This window comes from Amblyomma mixtum, chromosome 2 (assembly GCF_055824585.1).
Source record: "Amblyomma mixtum isolate Tamu chromosome 2, ASM5582458v1, whole genome shotgun sequence".
NCBI classification, from domain to species: Eukaryota; Metazoa; Arthropoda; class Arachnida; order Ixodida; family Ixodidae; genus Amblyomma; species Amblyomma mixtum.
In genome coordinates, this window is record NC_143013.1 from 81,308,148 (window position 1) to 81,322,922 (window position 14,775).

General features: G+C 50.7%; 2 protein-coding genes across 2 annotated transcripts in view; both read left to right on the plus strand.

The window, feature by feature from the left end:
• The window catches only part of LOC149359885 (glutaredoxin-3-like), an 82,948-nt gene that overhangs the window by 35,653 nt on the left and 32,520 nt on the right, over nucleotides 1-14,775 (plus strand). The gene's annotated exons all lie outside the window — the stretch shown is intronic.
• Nucleotides 1,929-3,916, plus strand: LOC149359887 (uncharacterized). Its single transcript, XM_089569157.1, has 2 exons — nucleotides 1,929-2,566; nucleotides 2,771-3,916. The coding sequence occupies exons 1-2, from the start codon at nucleotides 1,979-1,981 to the stop codon at nucleotides 3,170-3,172; spliced, it is 990 nt and encodes a 329-aa protein (XP_089425283.1). The 5' UTR covers nucleotides 1,929-1,978; the 3' UTR covers nucleotides 3,173-3,916.

Below are 14,775 nucleotides of genomic sequence, written 5' to 3' on the forward strand. Positions count from 1 at the left end.
GTGCTCGATTCGGAGAATGTAGCGATGTCACCTTGGTGCGTAGAGGCTGGCTTCCAGCTCGTTTGAAAAACCTTAAGTTTGTACTTAGCTATGCCCAATGGTCGGGAAGCACAGGCTTCAGGCATAAAGGGTCAATGCAGAAACCGGTGAGAGAATTCAGAAAGAGAATGCTAAAATGTTTGCACCTGGGTGCCATTTACTTGGCTGTTTTCTATCAGCCTTACAAAGAAACGCACTGCACTAAAGCTGCCACGTGACGGGGGTGAAATCCGCTGTTATCCGGATCTCTATCCTACACTCTAAACACAGTAACCTATAACGTAACTTTTGGACGTGAGTAACTTTTGTCACAAAGGTTACAATTGATGTTTTTTGATGTTTTCATTACGTTTTCTTTATTTTTGTGGAGCCCAAAGGTTACAACGGTCAAAAGTCAACCGTTTCAAAGGTTACAATGAAAAAATTGCCATGTAACCTTTGCGCTGCACGGTAACCTATATGCGTCGTCAAGCCAGGAGATATGCACATATAGAGGACGTATGCTGCTTTATGTGTGGGAATGTGCTTTTTGGATGCAATGGGGCTGCGGTTCGACCGTAAGGGGTAGACGTCAATGTAAGCTATCGCATGAGCCCGATACTGCTGTTTTGGGTCGCAGCCACATTGAATCGCGGGTTATCCGATATCTGCCTTCACATTTACCAAAGGAGGCTGCGAATGCAATGCAAATGCAGAATTTTGCGGCTGTATATGAGAACACATCTTAAATGTTCGATTCATATATCCATGAGTTTTGCAAAGAAACCCAAAGTGCTACTTCTCTAAGCATGTTCTGTACCGATTTTATTGCGCGAATAAACGTTATTAATAAACAAGTATTTCAAATTCCCTGTAATTTCTCGATGACTCGGATAGAGCCTATTTCTCATCTTCCTCGAACCGATACGCGATAGCAACGGCCGCAATTAGTAGTAAAAACTAGACACATGGAAGGGGAGCGCATGGAAAGGCGACAGCGGACGTAACCGCACTTGCGGGCGAAGATCAGCGGCGCTGCGCGTCTCGGGCGGACGCGCTTCATTTCGGCTCCGACAATTTTCGTCCGGATTATCGAAAAATTCCCTACGACCGCGAAAATTTTGCTTGTACTCGACGGTTAACATCACCCGGCACCCGAAGACATCGCTCTCGACCGGGTGGGCCAATTTTCGGGCCTTTTAGGCCCATTTATGTCTTCATCCCGTGGGAGCCCCAGCCAGGCCTAAAGCCAAGCAGCCAGTCTCCAGCGTTCTCCGCGGACGCCATGGCGGGCTCCGCTCGCCGCGGGTACGATCCCGAGACGATGGCATGCACAGAAGTTGTCGCAGAAGCCCCGTCTTCTCCTGAAACCTCCACTCCGACGCAGGAGATCGTGGATGAAGGCCTCTTTTCGTTGGTGGCACTTCGCAAACGCCAGCAGCGCCTGAACACCTCGGCAGTGAACGGACCCTCCGTGAGTGCCCCTGCGTCTGTGCATCCAAATACTTCAAGTTCCAGCCATCAGCTCTCGCCACCAGCGGGATCGACGAAATGGCGGCCTGCCGCTATGCCTCGACTCCGCAAAGAAGACTTCACGATCGTCATCAAGCCCAGAATGACGGTCTCCCTGAAGACGGTTTTGCAGAACGGTGAGCTTGGTGCTTTGCTCTCCGCCTATGTTAATGCCTCCTCGGTGGACACTCTTAGTATCTGGCCCATCTGGGACCAGAATATCGTTATCGCCACCACTCAAGACGTGAACGTGGCGAACGCGCTCGCTCGTGAATTTACTCTGAAAGCTTCCAAAGGCTCCATCCCGATGGTCGGTCATGCCAAAGTCAACGGTGAAGTCTGCAGGGGGATCATTACCGTCCATGAGCAGGAAACTTCTACCACCCTGAAATCGAAAGTCCAGTGGCGCGGAGGAGAGATAGCCTTCATCCGCAAGCTGGGGAAGTCGATGATTGCCCTGCTCACCTTCGTGGGGCATAAAGTGCCACGTTACGTGCACTATAAGAGTGTGGTGACCTTGGTACGCGAATACAAGCGGACTATTCCCGCGTGTTTCCGATGCGGCACCATCGGCCACCGTGTGGACTTATGCCCGGATCCTCAACGCAATCGCTGCGGACACTGCGGCCAAACGGTCGCAGTCCTCGAAGACGGCAACTTGGAGACCCACGAGTGCACCCCTTCCTGCATCGTCTGCGGTGGCGGCCACCTTACGGGCTCGAAAGACTGCAAGGCAAAATTCCGGCGGCTGCAACGACCGGGAAACCCAACCGGTCAACGAGAGCAACGTCAGTGTGCAGTGCCCCCGGGAGCTGACAACACTCCAAAAGTTCCCCCGCCTGGCAGCAAGCTGGTGCAAGGCACATCCGGACCAGCGCCACCGGCGGGCGCGTTGCCCGCGCGTGTCTCCAAGTCCCCTCCATCAACAGGCCAAAAGTCGTCACGTGATCCAGGTGCACCCGTATTCCAGAACGGGGATTTTCCGCCTCTCGAGGGCCGTCCGCTTGGCACACCAAAGAAGACATCACAGCCAAAGGTAGGCAGCCGAGACGGGCCTCCTCCGTCCCCCCGCATTCCCCTACCTTCTTCCCCACCAACCCTTCCTCCTCCTCCCTCCCCCCTTAACTCTGAGGTTGCGGACCTCCGCCGTGAGCTCGAGACTCTCCGGGCTCAAAATGCTCAACTCCAGGCCAAAATTCATGCGCTAGAAACGGTTCGGTCCTCCCCGCCTATTGCCCAGGTAGCTCCGGAACCGATGCAACAAGTGCCGGTGGACCCGACACCATCTAGCTCTGACACGCGTTTCACCGCCCTCGAAAACGCCCTTGCCGCATTAGCGACTCAGATGTCAAATTTCGGCCAAATTCAAGAAAACCTGTTCAAGTCGGTCACGGCCACGGTTACGGCCACCGTGACGGCCAATATTAAGACGTGGCTGGAGTCAAACCCCAGGCTTCTACGCCGAATGGGGCCCCTCAAAGACGCAAACCGCCCATCAATATTCAACCGCCCCATCGATCTAACCGAACTCAAGGAAGAGCCGGAACCGATCCAGCCGCAGGTGACGGAACCTGTGCCGGCTCTCCAAGGCAGTCTCCCTTCAAATCAACATGGCTGCGTCCCCTCCCAACCAACACCCTAAAGGGCGCCGCCCCCCGCAAAGACAGCAAGTTTTTTCCCTTGTGCAATGGAATTGTCGGGGTTTCAAAAACAGAACCAAACGCGCCCACTTAAGGGCGTACATTGACAACCTCGAACACTCCGCCGCAGTCCTTGCGTTGCAAGAAACCGGAGATGCGGTTAAGCTCACGGGCTATAACACTTTTCAACGAGACCCGTTCACCTGTATCCTAGTCCATAAGGGTTACACAGCGCAGGAGGTTGATCTCGACCTAAATCTGGAATATTCGTACGTGATGGTCTCTGTCCTCCCCCTGCGGCGAACAGATAGCCCCGCACACATACTTAATATCTACTGCCCCCCGAAACTCAAAAACATCACTTTTTCTAACATCTTTAGCGCAGCGCTAAGGATCGCGGGTCGCGACCCCCTCATGATAGTGGGCGATTTTAACGCGCCCTGTCTCATGTGGGGTTATTACAAGGAGGAGACGCGTGGTCGTAAGTTGGCGGAACTTATATCTACGCTGGGCATCACTCTTCTAACCGACCCGGTCCACCCAACACGTGTAGGGAACTCCGTCACTCGGGACACCTGCCCCGACCTTACCCTCGTGAAACACATCCAACACGCAGAGTGGATCAACACCGAGGACACCCTCGGTAGCGACCACTGCATATTGAACACTGTCATTTACACTCGGCCCTTACGTCGCCCCCTTGCGCAAGGCAAACTTCCCGACTGGAACACTTTCCGCCAGGCCCTCCCAGTAACTTCTCTCATGGAACAGGACTACTCCACTTGGGCACACGGACTCATGCAAACACTCCGTTCACAAGAAAAGCATATCCAGCTTACGGAGCGTGCACCTGACGTGGATAACCACCTAAGGCACCTCTGGGAAGCTCGCCGCAGCCTCACTAAGCGATGGCGGCGGCAGAAACACAACCGTAAACTCCGCGCTCGCATCTCTGACCTCACCCAGCAAGCTGCCGAGTATGCTGCCCAGCTCGCAGACACTAACTGGGTAGATCGATGCAACAGCGCAGCAAAACATATGTCCAGCCGCAACACTTGGCGGCTCTTCAGGACTCTGATAGACCCCACAAAAACACGCTCGGAAACACAGAAACACATCAATCGCGCGATACACAACTTTCAAGGAAACACGAAGCAGCTAGCGAACACCTTGCGCTCACAATACCTCAATCAGGATCAAGACCCGCGCGGGCAGGATTATTCGTATGCAGGCTGCGATAATCCGGAACTGGATCAACTTTTCCAGCTTCACGACCTTCGCGCGGCTCTTGCCAAAATACGCAGGGGGACGGCGCCCGGGAGGGATAAGGTCACAGTCAAGTTATTGGCGAACCTTCCTGATCGGGCATACGAAACCCTACTCGAATATATTAACGCCATTTGGACCGGGGACACTTCGTTGCCCCCGGATTGGAAGACATCATTGGTAACCTTTATCCCAAAGGCGGGGAAACCGGTAAACACAGACAACCTCCGGCCCATCTCCCTCACTTCATGCGTAGGAAAACTGATGGAAACGATGGTCCGTGACCGCCTCTCAGAATACCTCGAGAGCAAGAGCTCCTTTTCCGACACCATGTTCGGTTTCCGACCCAGTAAGTCCGCACAAGACATCCTCTTACAGCTTCATCACGAGGTTCTCGAACCCATAGAACACCCACACAACGACAAAATAGTCCTAGCACTCGATCTCAAGGGTGCGTTTGACAATGTGAAACACGGCGTCATACTGAAGCACCTTAGCGAGACCAACTGTGGTCCTGTTATCAAGTTGGGAGGACTGGGAGGTCGTGCTCTCGTCTCCGGACCCGCCATCGCAGCTTGCTGCGGTGCTTCGGGGTGCCGACGTCATGGACAAACACCGCATGAACGTTACGACGTAGAGTGGGACCGTGCGGTGGTCCAGGGACCCAAGGGGGGTCTAAACACACTTGCCATGATAAAGTTTTTCTCTCTCTCTCTCGTACATTCAATTACATCAAAGATTTCTTAACAGACCGCTTGGCCTATATACGTATTCAAGAGACCGAGTACGGCCCGTTTGAGATGGGAACGCGGGGCACACCACAAGGCGCTGTGTTGTCCCCGCTTCTCTTTAACATTGCTATAATGTACCTCCCGGCACAGCTGGCGGCTGTCGGCGGTGTTCAGCATGCGCTGTACGCCGATGACATCACCATCTGGGCCACTACGGGAAACATAGGAGAGATGGAGGAATGCCTGCAAGCAGCGGCGAGCATAGTTGACCACTATGCCACGTACTGCGGCCTCCAGTGCTCCCCGTCCAAGTCTGAATTTGTGCATATTCGATCTTCTCCGAAATGCAAAATCTCCGTTCAGCTTTCTCTCGCAAGCGGCCCCATCCGTGAAGCGAAGGAGCTACGAATACTCGGTCTCTTCATTAATCAACATCGTAAGGCAGACACAACTCTTGCCAAACTCCGCAAAGTCGGCGACCAGGTGGGCCGAATGGTTCGCCGCGTTTCCAACAAGCGAGGAGGGTTGCGAAGTAAGGATGCGATGCGGCTCGCACATGCCTTCGTAACTAGTCGAGTATTGTACTCGACTCCTTACCTCCGCTTACGGAAACATGACGAAGATCACTTGGAGGTTGTACTCCGCAAAATTTTCAAGAGAGCCCTCGACCTCCCGATATCCACTTCCAACGCGCGACTCCTCGCGTTGGGGGTGGTGAACACCTATCGAGAACTCCGCGAGGCGCATCTCGTTAACCAATACACGCGTCTCGCCCAGACCGCGTCCGGTCGCCGCCTCTTGGACCGGTTACATATCAGACATGATCATACCATGGAACGGGTTCGAGTGCCAGAACTGTGGAGAAGCGCCCTCTACGTTCGACCCCTTCCGACTAAGATGAACAAGGAGGACCATAATGGCCGGCGCCAGGCGCGGGCGAATGCCCTGCACCGCCACTATGGCTCAAAAAACCACGTCTTTTACGTCGACATTGCAGGACCCTACCGCTCCAGGGGGGAATGGTACACGGCTGCAGTCATACACGAGGGAAAACAGGTGGACGGCCTCTCGTTCAGAGCACCCAACTCAACGCATGCGGAGGAGGTGGCGATCGCCCTCGCAGCCTCCCATCCCGACTCTAAATTCATTCTAACAGACTCTCGCGGAGCCTGTCGTAACTTTGAGTTCGGTTGGATCACTCCACTCGCTCAAGAAATTTTACACCGCAATACTCGCGACGGCGATCCAACTCATCGCTCAATCATATGGGTCCCCGGCCACCAAGGCATGCCAGGTAACGAAGCCGCCCATGAGGCAGCCCGCGCACTCACTCACCGGGCACCAGGCGTCCCTTGCGAGGAGCTTAACCCAGATCCCAGCCCTCTCCTTTCTTTTAAAGAAATTACTGAGCACTATCGTGCCGAACACCGGCGATACCCAGTTCTTATGAAAGGACTGGGTAAAGCTGGCGAACGAATTCTCCTCAGGCTCATTACAAACACCCTGCTGTGCCCGGCGGTTCTCAAGCACTTTAATCCTTCTTTTGACGGCCGCTGCTCATTCTGTGGGGAGATGGTCGACACCTTCCACATGGTTTGGGCTTGAAGAAAAAATCCTTCTCTCCCCCCAATCACCCCTTCCCCTACCCGAGAGGACTGGGAGGCGGCCCTGCTCAGCTGCCAGGAACTATCGGCCCAACAGGCCCTGGTTCGGCGGACTTGTGTAGCGGTCTCGACCAACGGGATCCCGGAATGAGGGACTCCGCCTAGTATTGTAAGGGGGAGACCCATTAGTGGCCTCTCCCCGAGCACCTCTCTGTAAATTACTAAATAAATGCTCTTCACCACCACCACCACTTGCGGGCCGCCGAGTGCGCGATTCGATTTCCCTTCATGTGGCTCTCTTCATACACTTCCAATGTATCAGTTCTAGTGGAAAATATATATCACAAATCAAAACGTAATGCGCCCACGGCACGAACAGCGGCGCCTATAAGAAACGAGTAATTGGCAAAGAACTACTCAAAATATGGCATGACGGCCGCTCCAGTTTGCGTGAGACGCGCATGCGCAGATGGCCGGCGCTTCACCCAATGAAAAGCGGCGCTTCTATTTCAAACACTTGGCATCGTTGCACGCCGGCAAGTCTGGACGGCGGGAAGGCTCGGACGTTGCAGCGTTGCGGAGGCTGCTTTGTTCTTGGAACCGTTGGAACCGAGACTGGGAACTTTTCGCGAACCACGCCTTCTTTTGGTGGCGTTCCTGAAGTGGTTTGTTTGGGGTAATGCCGCTAAGCAGCAGGGACCTGTGGGGTACGCTGCGCAGCAGCTGCAACGAACCTCAATGTGACTGTCGACGCTATACGTCGTTGTGTGCTCGGCGGACAGCTCCGCGCTCGGCGCTATTCGTTGCGACTACTGGAGTCACGTTCCTGGTTCATGGAATAATGACGGACTTGGGTGAGCGGCCTTTCTTTTTTTACCATATGCATCATAGCGACCTGCGAAGTCATTTATTTCATGCTTGTCAAAGTGCGTATTTTCTTTGCTTGCCAGAGCAGCTTCATTCCAAACCCTCGTTGAGAGCACTTCGAAGTGAAATGTGGTTCAGTAGTTTGAGTGCCTCATTCACCTATTGCGCGGGGTTTCGTGCCGAAAGTTTGGTTATCCAGAATATTGGTTTTAGACTATTGTTGCCGTATGTCATTTGGGGTCATTAGGTGCGATAACACGGGGGTAATCCAGCGCTAATTCTTGATCGTTTGCATGCGTGTGCGCGCATTTTTTTTTTTTTTTGCATACGTACAACAGAGCATGCGTAAAACGCACGACGGTACTTTTTTAATGAAGGATGTGATTTGGGCGAGTTGGTATTGTAAGCGATCTTATGACGCAATTCCACGTCGGCGCTACTCCCGCCCAGGCGGCGGCAGTCGCCTCCTTGACTTGAGTGGTGATGACGTGAATTTGGCTCGGTGCGCCGATCGGTCCCAGTGCCTACCGCATTGCCTGCGGTGCCTCTTTCCTCTGTTCCCGGCGCCGTCTGGATGACGTTTGTGTTTGTGATGGTTGTTTTTCGCGAGTGCGGCGCGTCGACTCATCAGCGTTGGCGACGGGAAGCGCAGCGCAGGGTGTGTAGTGCGCGAGCGATTTGAGCGGACGTGCGTAAGACAGTGCGAGCCCTATTGAAGTGCGCTAACAAGAATTAAGTTGTAACTGCAATATATCCGTTTTTTATTCTCACAAATTTGTGTGAGCGTCGAGTGTTCTTACTCGCTCCCCTCCCGTTTTGGTCATCTCTAACAGTATTGATTCATATATTGAAAACAGCGCGGAAAAACGAGGCGGAGTATTGTGTCTTTCTTGCTCGTCTCGTTTTCCCACGCAGTTTTCACTAAGAAGTGGTACCTTTGTTTTGAATCTGAATTTTGGAACTTTGCACGTCGTTTCATCGATTATCAATTGATCGGTGCGCCGTACGATTTTGGCAATACAACTGGGCCCATTAAAGAAATTGGCTGTGGTTTGACCAATGGCCATCATGAGTGAATTGCGGAAGCAACAGCGCAGCAATCGCAGCAGCGGCGCTGCGATTCGGTAGGCACTGCGGTGTTCTTTGTATACCAAGTTTCACTCTGGTGAGAATATAAACCATGCTTTAAGTATGAATGGTTGCTCACTGGTTCGAATTTAACATTCCACAGATCCCACTGCCTGAAGAGTTGCAAGTGACTGCACCTCATGTATACACCTGTGCTGAGTGTTTACGCTGGAAGTAGTCAAGAAGTGATCTCGATCAGCAACGGCAACCTAGAGCGTGCCCTCGCCTTCTGCCTGGTGACATATTACATAAAAAACCGCGACTATCCACCGGCATTTTCCGCCATACTCATCCTGCTGCAGAAGATTGCCCTGCCAGACACTTTAGTGCCACGTGGACTACTGACGAACCGTCTTAAGAGTTTGTTCATGCTCTTGAAAAAGAATAATTTGTTGTAATTTTCTGGAAAGAAATGTGTTTCAATTGTTCACTTTATAATATGTTGAAGTATATTTTCTACAGCTAAATTGATCAAGTGTTTTTCAGCTGCAGTACACAAGTTGATGTACTTATGCGAGTGTTGTCATGCTTATAGCACTGGTAATGTTGCAAGTTATTGGTCATGTCATTGTGCATCTTTGTTAATGAAGTTACTGGAGGAGTCACAAAGGGCTTTTGTTTACATGATCTAGGCAAGTTGGGCTGAATTTGTTGATGCTGTATACCTCTGAAAGCTGTTAGGTACATGTATATCTCTGGTTGCTGTTTAGCCAAGATGTTTAAATCAATTGATTGTTGTTTGCGTTTGTATATGGCCGCAAGTTTTAAAAGAACTTATGTTATGTGCACTGCTTGGACCACCCTTCCTGATCTCTTACTGTATAGTCATTTTAATTTTTTTTCTAAGAGGTGTGGTAAAATGTGTGATCAAAATATTGCCTTCTCTGATATTTTTGCCATTCATATTTTGTCTGTTGTATCGCTTAAACAATGTCGAGTTGACTTGGCACTTGGTCTTGAATAATAGAGCTTTTATTTTGTTCTTTTTGGTACTACAATTACAGTGCCTATGCTTTTATTTACATTGCAATAAGAGTGATATGCTGTAGCCAAGCTCTATTCGAAGCCAAACTTCATCTGAGCATGCTTTATTGAGTTGCTTGTTCAACGTGGTTCTGTTTCGCATGCCAACAGTAATATTGTAATATGGGCCCATATTTTAGTGCCTTGCATGCCCATTTACTGGGATTTTTTTTTGCATAACGTTTGCAAAAATGGTGCCTTGAACATACCTGCATCTGTTACATTCCTTAGTTTTTCTTCAATGTAGACAATATTTGGGAAGTTTTGTTGTTTTGTATTTTCTCTAGTCTTGAAGATCTTGGAGTCAATTAAAAATTTGCCTATCATATGCGGATATTTGTCATTTTTCTCTTTTCTAAACCATTGTCTTGTTTGGCCAATTTTTGTTCCATTCAAATTGAAATCCAGCAGAGCTCTGTATTGCATCACCTTCAGCAAGTTGGAACGACATTTTTGCCATTTTTAGGCCAGCCATTGCGGCTTGCAAAGGTTACACATTTTGGAGCACGTAACCTATGGCTAACTCAATGATGTGTACCTTTGTAAAGTTTTCAGCGCTAAAAAAGTCGCGTAACCTATGCGTAAAAAGAAGTAACCTTTACCATTTGTAACTTTTACAAAGGTTATAAGAGGAAAGGTTACATTCTGTAACCTTTAAATTATAGGTATACTTCAATGTGAAAATGTGCACCTTTACAAAGGTTACCCAAAGGTTACCGTGTTTAGAGTGTATACAGGGCTGTGCGTGTATATACACTGGACGAGAGATATGTGCCAACAGCTGTCACATATATGGCAGCTTTTGTATTCCGCAGGCTTAAATTTTAAGGCTGGCAAATGTTACTCTTGTGTAAAGTAAATGGCACCTTCGGGCAAACATTTCAGCCAGCTGTTCTTCAAGATCACCTACAACTTCTGATTTCACATTTTGGAAGTTGTAGGTGCCATTCACTTTACACAAGGGTAGCATTTGCCAGCCTTAAAATATATAAAGCCTACAGAATACAAAAGATGCCATATGTGTGACAGCTGTTGGCACATATATCTCTCGTCCAGTGTATATTAGTCTTTGAGGAAAGGAAACGGCGCAGTATCTGTCTCACATATCTCGGCGGACACCTGAACCGCGCCGTAAGGGAATGGAGAAAGGTGGGAGTGAAAGAAGAAAGAGAGAAAGAGGTGCCGTAGTGGAGGTCTCCGGAATAATTTCGACCACCTGTTGATTTTTAACGTGCACTGACACCGCACAGCACACGGGCGCCTCTTGCGTTTCGCCTCCATCGACATGCGGCCGCCGCGGTCGGGTTCGAACCCGGGTACTCCGGCTCGGTAAACGGGTGCCTCACCACTGAGCCACCGCGGCGGGTCGCACAGCCCTGTATGGGATAGAGATCCGGATAACAGCGGATTTCACCCCCATCACGTCACATTTTAACCCGCCGCGGTGGCTCAGTGGTTACTGCGCTCGGCTGCTCACCCGAAAGACGCGGGTTCGATCCCGGCTTCGGCGGCGGAATTGCGATGAAAGCGAAATTCTAGAGGCCCGTGTGCTGTGCGATGTCAGTGCACGTTAAAGAACCCCAGGTGGTCGAAATTTCCGGAGCTCTCCGCTATGGCGTGCCTCATGGCCTGAGTTTCTTCGGGACGTTAAACCCCAATAAACCAATAAACGATTTCACATTTTATTCTTGACACCAATATTTGCAAAAATAGCTCTTTTTTTTCTGACAACATCTGACACTGTTTCTGTGACACTGCGTCTCCAAGCAGCACATGTAATCGATCCAATATTGGAAATGGATGGTCACACTGGTCCTTGGACCGATTACTTATTGGGCCGATTACCTATTGGGCCGACTGCCTCTGGGCCGACTGCCTTTGGTCCGATATTGGACCGAATACCTTTACTGCTTGGGCGGTAACACTTGTCAGAGTTCTCCCGTTTCTGCTGCTTGTTGCCTTGATTGCAAATAGAACTGGTGCGGATTTATATGCAAATTTTTACAAAAATTGGAACAAAAATATTCCACATGTGAGAATAGTTCCCGCGGGCCCTCTTCTTCCAAAATCCTTCAATGAGCTTGACCCCCGACAACTATAACGTGCCTTTCAGTGGACCTGAGTCGGATTTCAACACACGATGGCAGTCTCGCAAGTGAGCTTACACAACGCGTAGAAACATCGACGCCCTCTCGCCCCGTATTGCATCCGACGATAGCGCGACGCCTCGCTGTCGCTATGGGCAGCCTTTGTACGAACTCTTGAGAGTGCACACGTACGCTGTACGTCCTAAATGTCCGCGCTTAGGGCATACCGTATAAGGGCATATACGTCGAAGTGCGACAGGGGCGCGTTATCGGTGCACCTCTCGAACACGAACAACCTGCTTGCTAGGCCCGACAGTGAGGCGTCACACTCTCGCCGAGTGCGATATGCGCGACTATATGCCATCCATCTGTAGTACAGTACATGCGTACGCGTTCTAAAATTTCTCCTGGGAGGCTTCTGTACAAACCAAATGCCAACCAACCAAATGCCAAAACTTTGTTCGTTATTCCAGGAAGTGGTTGTAAAATGCTCTATAGGTCAAATACGACCCGGTTTTCTTTAACATACAGAAAAACATCAATACACTTAGGCTTTCTTTTATGCCGTGAATTCTAGAGGCCCGTGTACTGTGCGATGTCAGTGCACGTTAAAGAACCCCAGGTGGGCGAAATTTCCGGAGCCCTTCACTACGGCGTCCCTCATAGCCCGAGTCGCTTTGGGACGTTAAACCCCATAAACCATAAACCATAAACCGCATGCATCAGGCTGCGGAAAAGCTGAGTGGTTATGGCGCTCGGCTGGTGACCCGAAAGACGCGGGTTCGATCCCGGCCTCGGCGGTCGAATTTCGATGGAGGCGAAATTCTAGAGGCCCGTGTACTGTGCGATGTCAGTGCACGTTAAAGAACCCCAGGTGGTCGAAATTTCCGGAACCCTTCACTACGGCGTCTCTCATAGCCTTAGTCGCTTTGGGACGTTAAACCCCATAAACCATAAACCGCATGCATCAGGCTGCGGAAAGGCTGAGTGGTTATGGCGCTCGGCTGGTGACCCGAAAGACGCGGGTTCGATCCCGGCCTCGGCGGTCGAATTTCGATGGAGGCGAAATTCTAGAGGCCCGCGTTCTGTGCGATGTCAGTGCATGTTCAAGAACGCCAGGTGGTGGAAATTTTCGGAGCCCTTCACTACAGCGCCTCTCATAGCCTCAGTCGGTTTGGAACATTAAACCCCGTAAACCACAAACCAATACAAGACTTTATTAATAAGAACTCGCGAGTCGTGACCTAATGCACAAGCTGAATGCTGATATCTACTGAGCCGCTGCGGAGCCTAGGTACGGTTGGACAAAAAAAAACTAAAGGTGCGCTCAGTGAATGAGTTGCTCTTGGTTTTTGCGACCATCATTCTCTCTTCACAGCCAGCGGCTAGAGACGGGACGGACTTCGACGCTAGCGGAAGCCGATAAGCGATAAGCACCCACACGACAAACCGCCATGCCATACCCCGAAATAAGGCGCGACACGAAGCGCAGCCGGCGTAGCGCAATCGTCGGAAACGTCAGAAGCGATAAGCGTTCCACGCGGCTGTTGCTATGCGCACTCCTCGGCCGCCGAGGGCTTGCTTCATACCTCGGGAGATGCGAAACTTCTAGCGCCGTAATGCCGATGACAATTAATAATTGTCACATCTTATAATTGAAATTGGATGCACGAATAGACCACTGCACACATATCTCGATGGACACTCGGCATGGTTCGGGTGTCCACCGAGATATGTGTAAGAGTTACTGGACTCCAGTAATGGAGTCAAGAAAAATTCGAAGGATCAGAGCAGAAAACTTGGTGTCCCCATTCCATTCCGAATTTACATAACCCGTTTCCTGACAACCATACAGTCCACCCTTATTGCCCGTCCTTAGCGCTACCTCCCAGGGGAGTCTCCCCGGACCTGCTCTTCGGCTGTGGGTCGCTACAGTAGCTCCCCCCCCCCCCCCCCTTCACCTTTAATTTTATTTTTCAACCTTCTACTGGCAAAACTTACAGTTGCCTTTGGGCTCTTTTATTTTACAGTTGGTTTAAGCCTGTTGTACGTATACGCGATTCAGGCAGGGGCTATTATTTTTCACTCCTTTAGTTTGCCCCACCCTTCTGAATGCCACCTGCAACGATGGGAAGGTTGCGATGACGTCACATGGTCACGTGACCTAGGTGGAAGGTGGACCGTATCAATGACGCCGGATTTATGAGCAGAACGGAAGCGTTAATACACGAGACAGGCAAACAAAAGAAACACACTTTGGCCACTGGGCGCTGCGTTAGTCCAACGACCGGAGGATCAAGATGTGGCCGTCCCGAAGACTGGCGTGCGCACCCTCGCTGGTCCTTCGTTACAGACGTCAGTGGTGGCGTTGACCCGGGAGTCGTGCGGGAGCCCTCCTTTGACGTTAAACTACGGCACAGGCTGAATGACGACGCTAAACGTTCTGTATTTATTACTCGAAAGCAGGCACGCACATACAGTAACGTCGACAGGACAAACAATCCCTCACCCTGTCGCCGGGCACGCTTCTCCATTAGCCAGGCGGACAGACAGATTCCAAAATGTTCGAAGTCATTTTTCACCGACCGCGCGCCCTCGCTTCCGAGCTAAGGACAGAATCACTCAACGCTCGCAAGGTCACGCGCTCTCCATGGATCGTGAATGGATTTCACTCGAATGTTTTCGATCGTTCCACGGCGTACGAGAACACTTATCTGGCTTCCTAAACATGTGCCGAATTTCGTGACAGCTTCACTAGATACTGTGTCTACCATCAGTGATATGCAACATGTATTCAGTTATTCGGAATATTCAAGTAATGCGCAACAGACACAATGTTTAAGAAATATAAAATAGTTTTTTTTATATTTGCCATTGTCACAAAATTCGGCGCATTTTT

Coding starts and splice junctions, on each gene's coding strand:
- LOC149359887 (XM_089569157.1), top strand. CDS start 1,979: ATGATTGCCCTGCTCACCTTCGTGGGGCATAAAGTGCCACGTTACGTG. Junction 2,567..2,770: donor AGAAGACATCACAGCCAAAG/GTAGGCAGCCGA, acceptor CCTATTGCCCAG/GTAGCTCCGGAACCGATGCA.